The sequence below is a fragment of the Epinephelus moara genome, chromosome 16 (genome assembly GCF_006386435.1).
Source record: "Epinephelus moara isolate mb chromosome 16, YSFRI_EMoa_1.0, whole genome shotgun sequence".
Classification (NCBI taxonomy): Eukaryota; Metazoa; Chordata; class Actinopteri; order Perciformes; family Serranidae; genus Epinephelus; species Epinephelus moara.
The window spans coordinates 47,233,352-47,242,278 of NC_065521.1; the positions used below are offsets into that span (position 1 = coordinate 47,233,352).

Consider the following 8,927-nt stretch of genomic DNA (forward strand, 5'->3'; position numbering starts at 1 on the left):
CTTTAATATTTTATTTTATTTTATTTTATTTTAATGTCTACTTTAATATTTATTTTACTTATTTCATTGTCTATTTTAGTATTTTATTTATATCTTCATCTTTATCTCTTGTTTCCATTCATGCTGTATTTCTATTTCTACTTTGCACGGAGCATTGGAACAAAAACAATTTCCCCCCGGGGATTAATAAAGTATTCTGAATCTGAATCTGAATCTGAAAGAGACCTCACTAAAGAAGTGTCATTAAAGACACGTCACCAATAAGACATCACCAAAGAGACGCCATCAATGAGACGTCACCAAAGAGATGTAATCAAAAGGCGTCACCAAAGAGACATAATCAGTAAATAATTCATCAGTTCATTGGTCTGATCAGCTGTAAACACAGATCGCTAACATGGCCGCCCATCACCTGATGGTCAAAGCTGCAGTGACTCAGTATTAAATGTTAGACTCTAACCCTGATGTAGTTGGCGTTGATGTAGCGGTCTGGCCCCGACTCTTCCTCTGGGCTCCTCAGGACTACCCGGCTCTCAGGGTCTAAACAGTGAACACCAAACAACAACAGCAATAAGCAAGAGTGAAAACGGGTCCACAATAAAGTGCAGGAGGAGGTACTGACTGGGCAGGATGGTTTTGTATCTGTCTTTGATCATGTGACCTGGAACATCGAGCTCTGCAGCACTCACAAAGTTCGGGGGGATCTTCTGTGGAGGATACAGGGATGGGCTGGATGTTAAAACAAACACACCTCATCTCACACAGAGATCAGATGTGACCATGAATGTCCACAAACAGGAAGTGTCTCCGAACATGAAGACATGTCGGTCTCGTTACCTGATACTCTGCATTCAGAGTGTTTGTGTCCTCGGCAGCCTGCTGCAGCATCAAGTGTGTGAGAGGTCGTGACGATGTGTGAAGCAGCTGAAGCCACACCTCCTTCGGAGTAGAGACGGAGCACATGGGCTCCGCCCCCAGGCTGCTCACATCCAATAACAGCGAGAGGTTTGAGCCCCGCCTACAAAAGGGCCAATCAATAAAGAGCACGATGATTGTTCATGTGACCCATTTCTGAAAAGTGAGGACATTATGAAAAGTGAGGATGTTTGAGGACAGTCAGACAGTGAGGACGTTTGAGGACAGTCGGACAGTGAGGATGTTTGAGGATTTTGGACGTTTCTACAGAAATAAAGAAAAAGATGAATTTCTCAGTGAATTAAAGACACTGTGTTTGGTTGTGTGTGTGTGTGTGTGTGTTCTCACCTTTCCTGCAGGCGGACGGAGGCTTTGCGAGGAGGTGTGGCCATTGGTGGGGGCGTGGTCGCGTCATCAGCAGGAGTGGGGACTGAGCCCACTGACGACATACTCATGGTGTGTTTGTTTGTGTGTGTCTGTGTGTGTGTTTTTGTGTGTTAGAGTTGGTCAACAGCGTCCTGCAGGACAGACAGACAGACAGACAGACATAAAGATGGACCATTAATGTCAGAGTGAACTGAAGCACTGGTTTGATTCAAATACTAAAGTCTATAAACTGTGGCATCCGTCTGTAGAAATGTGTGAGCAGGGCGAAGTAACGGGTGGATGGGTCCAAAAACTACCGACTGGATGCCAGTGTTCACTTCCTGTATGAATGTGGAGCCGAAATATGATGTTTTTTCTAAACATAACCACGTGCTTTTGTTACAGAAGGAAATAAATGTAAATACGATGTGTTTTACCAACTCTGTACTTTTGAAAGAGACTATCTGCAACCATATCCTGTGAAAACAGAAGTTTATTTTGAAATGACAGATGTGACAGGTATAAACTGACATGACATGCCAGAACATTAACAAAAGGCACAGGAGGAAATGTAGGGCGTATTTATGTAGACGTGAAAGTGCCCAAACAAGGACGTGATGAGGTGAGAGTTGGGGTAACGAACATGCTGCTGAGTTTGTGATCAATCTGTGTCGCGTAAGAATGACAAACCCACATCAGCTAAAACAAAATTTAACACCATTCAAAATAACAAAGAAAAATTAAAAACATGAGTGTTTTAGATACGTCTCATTGCATTCCCCTCAGCTCTCTGGTCGTTCACAGCCTGGTTAACACAACACTGGATCTAACCCAACACTGGATCCAACACAACATTGGATCCAACACAACACTGTATCTAACCCTGGCACAACACTGGATCCAACCCCACACTGGATCCAACACAACACTGGATCCAACCCAACACTGGATCTAACACAACACTGGATCCAACCCTAACCCTGGATGTAACCCAACACTGGATCCAACACAACACTGGATCCAACACAACACTGGATCTAACCCAACACTGGATCCAACACAACACTGTATATAACACAACACTGGATCCAACCCAACACTGGATCCAACACAACACTGGATCTAACCCAACACTGGATCCAACACAACACTGGATCCAACAAAACACTGTATGTAACACAACACTGGATCTAACCCAACACTGGATCCAACAAAACACTGTATATAACACAACACTGGATCCAACACAACACTGGATCTAACACAACACTGGATCCAACCCTAACCCTGGATGTAACCCAACACTAGATCCAACCCATCCCTGGATCTAACCCTGACCCAGCACTGGATCAAACACAACACTGGATCTAACCCTGACCCAGCACTGGATCCAATCCATCACTGTCACTAACACAACACTGTCTCTAACATAATACTGGATCTAACATAACACTGGATCTTACCCTGACCCAACACTGGATCTAACACAACACTGGATCCAACCCAACACTGGATCTAACCCAACACTGGATCTAACCCTGACCCTGATGGTTGTGTTCTGGTTTCCTCAGAATGAGCGGTTCATGTCTACAGCAGGTCCTTGTCTACAGAGATCACTATGTTGCACCGCCATGTTTCTACAGTAGCCCAGAACGGACAAACCAAACACTTACTCTTGGTGTGTTCATAGTTATCAGCCCCTCTGTGAAACATTGCTGACATGGAACCTGTATGTTTCTGAGAGGAAGAGAGATAATCCAGCTCCTCAACAATCAACACTGAAGGAATTCTAACCAGGAGAAGTTTCAGATGGTTGTAATCTGTAATCTGTAATCTGTAATCCTCCTGAATATGACACAGTGGAGTTTTAACTGGACTAACAGTTGAACTGGTTGGAATCAACTGAGTTTGTGTGATCTCACAATCATCACCATCTTTACAGCTCTGTGGAGTTTTTTAGCCTCTTTTAGCTCCTAGTTTTAGGTCCCTTCAGTGTCTCCCAGCAGCTAGTCTTGCCACCAGACAATCAGAGATCTCCGCCTTCTGATAGTCTGGGGACACTCCTTTCTAAAGTGTGTTTAACACACCGGCGAAAACGGCCGGCAACAAAGCAACGCCTCTTGCCTCCCCCTTTTCTCGTCCGCAAGGAAACAAACACACAGAGAACTTGAAAATGGATGCCGAGAGACTTAACTACGTTTTATCAAACGTGTGCTCATCCGTGAAGAAAATATTTTTTCCAGCGGATGTCTTAGTTACAACATGATTGAGCTAACTGGAGTAGTTTCATGTCGTATCCGACAACGGGAGGCTTTTAACAGATGACGTCCTGATGTTAGCTTTGCTGCTAGTGTTAGCTGTCCCTGTCAGCTGCAGCCACTGGTGCTTTCTAGACATCGTGATTTCCCAAAACTGAATAAATACCACACATAGCATAGCAACACAAAACTGCTTTGCTCGCTCAATCATGTTGTAACCAAGATATCCGTTGGAAAATATATTTTTTTTCACCGTTTAATGAGTTACAGACACCGCTAACGGCTAAGAAGTAAGTAAGTAGTAATGTTTGTTCAGTCATTGTGTTTATAGACTTTACAAACATAGGATTAGTCTAAACGGTGATACAGTGATGTGAAAAATGTGATATATATATATATATATATATATACATATATGTGTGTAGCTAAAAGCTCTGCTGGTTTTCTACCCGGAAGTATTTGTAAACAACAAGGCGATTCCCTCTTCTACCCGGAAGTATTTGTAAACAACAAGGCGATTCCCTCTATAGTCCGGCCGGCCGGACGAGTCATGGCCTTGTTAAAGATTATGTTTGTTTGTTTTAGTTGGCGAGAATGTGTCGCCGCAAATGCGACAAACATCCACTAACTTTGACGGCGTTTTCTGCGAGCACGGCTGAGCCATTTTGTACCGCTACACGTGTTTCTAGTCGGACTATGTTTACAAGCACAAGAGTTCAGCGAGCCACCGAAGGACCGCTCTGCAGATTTACTATTGGTTCTGCAACGTAGGGAGTTTTTTTAAACTCTGAAATTGTATCCGCCCATTTAAACACAAAATCAGGGAGAAAGTCATCAGTCCTTAGTTAAGTAAAGCGTCTAAAGACTGACTTGTGAGTCTACCCAGCAGCAGCAGCACCGTTTTGTCCCAACCAATCCTCTGAAAACAAGAACATGTATTTTACTCACCTTTCTGTTATGTTTCAGATTTATTTCACCTCAAGCTTCTGCTCTGCATTGGCTCTGTGTTTCTATCGTTGATGAACTTCTTTAGAAAAAGTCACATTAAACTGACGAGTTACTTCTGACAGTTTTGTTGATGCTGCCTCAGTGAAGGAAGTTTGACATGTCGACTAAATTACTGATGTGACTATGAAGCTCCTGTTAGACTCACAGGATGCATGTCATCCTGAAATCTCCACCTGCCTGAACCACGATCAACAGATACTACTACATATTGTGTGTGTGTGTGTGTGTGTGTGTGTGTGTTTCCACATCAGTTTGGATCTGAAACGTTTCAGTCTTTCTCCATCGGAAGAGAGTTTCCTCACAGCAGGAAGTCAGCACATCCACCCACCCACGCACACACACACACACACACACACACACACACACACAGTAGCAGTGTTTTGTTACTGAATTTAAACAGAGCTGTTCTTGAGTGTTGGTCGTGAGATTAGTCGTTTCTCAGTCTGACTTCTTGTCTTTTCTTGTTTTGTGTCATCACTCAGACCAAATGTTTCTCAGTTAAGTTTCCCAGCATTCATTTCACACCTGCTAGCAGAAGATATGAGCCATAAGTGTTGTCGTTCTACAGCTGCTCTTCTGTCAGATCAAATATATAAAATATTTTCAGAGGTGTGAGAGCTTTCAGTCAGTGTCCATGGTCGTCATCCCTGAGAGAACAGTGACCTGACGTCTCTGTTGAGTGTTAAACTGAAACTGAACTAATAAACTGTTTGTACGTTTGTCTATGAAAAGTAATGCACCAAAATTCATATATGAATTTTGGTGCATTACTTTTTTCATTACTGGCTCATGATTACAAAGGATATGTATACATATCCTTTGTAATCATGAGCCAGTAATTTGTGTATAAACCACATATTTTGAAGGCTGTGATCATGTGACCAGTGTGCTGATGGGAGTAAAGACGGAAGTGGTCCAGTTAGGAGGAAGGTTGAGGTGGTGGACCAGTCACAAAAGACAGAACATTTCCACGCGTGTTCAGAACCATGTGACCTTCCAGTCATTTAAGGTTCATCCTCACTGTGTTTCTTTTCCTAAACTGAACCTCTGTGACATCATCTATGGGACATAGGACATCACACAAACTGTTCTATTATGACACATTGATCAACCCAATAGCCAGAAAAAAGTTGTTGTAAAAGTTGTGGATTTCTTTTTCTTCTCAACAACGCTGTATTTAACCCTATGGGCCCGAATGATGCATAGTGCGTCCAAATTCACACCTGTTCTTCTCTATGGATTTTCTCTGCAAACGTGCATCATAGTGAGAAGCCACACATATCACGTGAAACAGTGGAATCATAGCTTTCTGACAAGACCAAGCACTTGTCGGTAGTCCAATGTTTTCACAGCGAAAAAAATGATAAAGTTACACTAAAACTATGTATAACCGACCTTTCACACAGCTTTGCACTCTTGGATGGATTACTCCCGAATGCAGGGTTGCACAGAAATGCCATGCATATCACATGAAAGCGCAGGAGCAGAGCTTTCCAGTGACACCACACACATCATTGTGCTGTCATCCCATCACGCTATAAATCCAGATCAATTGTCTACCAAATAAAATCCTGACGAATTTCTTTACAATCCATTATACAGATCTTGTTATCAGTCACTTCATATAGTGAGGAATATCGTATCTTACCACGTCTCATGTGTTTCTCCCTGTCTATCCACATTTGTAGTCCGGCTTTCAAGATGCAAATATCTCCATATTGTCCAGTTGACACTCCATCAAACTTTGTATGACAAGACCAGCCACTTCACCTTTGCGCACCCAGACAACTGCAGCCTAATTATGCATGCATGACAGGGCAGTAGTGACCATATACATTGAGGGGGACACGTGCCCCCCCACCAATGCCCAAAATGTCCCCCCAATATATAACTGAAACTGAAAAACAATTATTATCTCGGAGGACATCATTGCACTTGGTTGACTATTTTTGTATGACCTTAGATGTAAATATTGCATGTTCCTTTCAGATAAAACACATTTTTGACTTGTGTATGAGTCAATGGAATTTCTTGCAATAATGAAAAAATACTGGCAATCATGTCCGCCTGGCACAAACGACATCTTTTGGACAACTGTGAAGTGACAGAATGTCCCAGCATCATGGTTCTTATATTGCCAGATTCCAGAGAGGCTCCCCTCTTCATATATGGCAGAATATGTCAACTTCCAACTTGCTATGCTGAGATACATGTAAAAATGTAAGAATTTAGTCATACGGATTTGTTTCTTTGATTGATATAAAAATTATTATAAAATACAGGCACATAGGAGGACATGAAATGATGGCAAATCTGGATAGCCCAGATTGTCCTTAAAAAAAACAAGATATAGCATGTGTATGTAGCCTTTATAATGACTGTGATATGAGCTTAAAAGTAAAGGCAGTAAAAATACCCCCAAAAGGCCTAGGGCCCATAGAGTTAATGTAATATAGGTTTAGGAACAACAGCTTGGTTCTTGGAAAACATCATGTTTTGGCTTAAAATAACAATTTTGAATTTCACAATCGCGGCAGGAAACGCAACGATGATATCGTAAATAACACCCACTTTTCGTCAGGCTATCCTCACGAGAAAAAATCACGAGAGTTTGGTGGCTAAAAGCTGCTGAAAATACAGTGATGACGTTATGAAGAAACCATTTGGTTGTGTGTTGAACAGTTGCTGCAGCTCGGCAGGCATCTCTTCAAGGTGTCACACCATCCACCATCCCCTCCACCTCCTGATGAGGTAAGCTCAGATACTACGTCATTGCAGAAACACTGATATGACACGTATGACACGTACGACTGCAACTTACTCATGGTTTGTAGAAATCTTCTGCTGCTGGGACTGGGTTTATCTGTTTATATTTTGGTTAAGACAAACAGTGCAGCCTGTAGGGGGCGCTCTAGACCTTCAGTCTCATTTAATGAACACATGAACATAATGATTTCAATAATAATAGGCATTGTGTTGCTCGTTACACTGGATTATACACATGAATCTTTCAGCACGTCATCCTCAAAGACTCAACAAACCATCAACAGGAAGTTTTAAAAGAATAAATAATGTAGACATTTAGAGTTATAATGTACAGAGTTTTAGTTATAATGTAGAGAATTAGAGTTATAATGTAGAGTTAGTTATAATGTAGAGAGTAAGAGTTATAATGTAGAGAGTTAGAGTTATAATGTAGAGAGTTAGTTATAATGTAGAGCGTAAGAGTTATAATGTAGAAAGTTAGTTATAATGTAGAGCGTTACAGTTATAATGTAGAGAGTAAGAGTTATAATGTAGAGTTAGTTATAATGTAGAGAGTTAGATTTATGATGTAGAGTTAGAGTTATAATGTCTAGAGTTAGTTATAATGTTGAGTGTTAGTTATAATGTAGAGAGTTAGAGTTATGATGTAGAGAGTTAGTTATAATGTAGAGAGTTAGAGTTATAATGTAGAGAGTATGAGTTATAATGTAGAGAGTAAGAGTTATAATGTAGAGAGTTAGTTATAATGTAGAGAGTAAGAGTCATAATGTAGAGTTAGAGTTATAATGTAGAGAGTTAGTTATAATGTAGAGAGTTAGAGTTATAATGTAGAGAGTTAATTATAATGTAGAGTTAGAGTTATAATGTAGAGAGTTAGTTATAATGTAGAGAGTAAGAGTTATAATGTAGAGAGTTATAATGTAGAGAGTTAGAGTTATAATGTAGAGAGTTAGTTATAATGCAGAGTTAGAGTTATAATGTAGAGAGTAAGAGTTATAATGTAGAGAGTTAGAGTTATAATGTAGAGAGTTAGTTATAATGTAGAGAGTTAGTTATAATGTAGAGTAAGGGCTCTAGTTTCCCGGCGCAGCGCAGGGTGGCGCAGGGTGGCAAACCCCACGCAGAGCTAGTTTCGAGCAGCGCAACCCGAGGCGCGCTGAGTTTGGTAGTTTGGCAGACCATGGTGCGCTGAGATGGGTGTGGCGGCGCAGCAAGGGGAGGTGTCGACAGATCCAGCTTGGCGCAGTGACAGTTTCGTGCCAAAGGGCTTTGCTGAAGGTGTGCTAAAAGCTTGCCAACTGAAACCACGTCTACTGTCAGTGCAGGGGGAGCGCAGCCGGTCTAAGCCGAAGTTTGGCTGACCGGTGGACAGTGCGCACACGTCACCAAAACCTCACAGGCAGGTTTCCAGAATATCAGGCACATTAACGATGCAATAAATAGCCACAAAACCCCTATTCAATACAACTATCTGCAATCAGCACATAAATGTATCTCTATATCGACTGTCCCGTCACATCTGATGTCAGGTCAAAGGGGATTGGCACCGTTTGGCACATTTGGCACGCGTAATGGAAACCCAACCTGATTTGATTAACACAGCTGCAAACTGAG

General features: G+C 41.6%; 1 protein-coding gene across 4 annotated transcripts in view; it reads right to left on the reverse strand.

The window, feature by feature from the left end:
* The window catches only part of LOC126402460 (tyrosine-protein phosphatase non-receptor type 7-like), a 41,189-nt gene that overhangs the window by 27,491 nt on the left and 4,771 nt on the right, over window positions 1-8,927 (reverse strand). For 2 of the 4 annotated variants that reach the window (XM_050064473.1, XM_050064471.1), the window contains exons 3-6: window positions 1,264-1,433; window positions 838-1,018; window positions 623-707; window positions 461-540 (exon numbers count right to left, since the gene is read on the reverse strand). In XM_050064473.1, coding sequence (XP_049920430.1) covers window positions 461-540; window positions 623-707; window positions 838-1,018; window positions 1,264-1,370 — 453 coding nt within the window. In that variant the 5' untranslated portion in view covers window positions 1,371-1,433. Of the gene's footprint in view, window positions 1-460; window positions 541-622; window positions 708-837; window positions 1,072-1,263; window positions 1,434-4,487; window positions 4,713-8,927 lie in introns of those variants that run through there. The other 2 variants (XM_050064472.1, XM_050064474.1) reach the window with 2 other exon arrangements.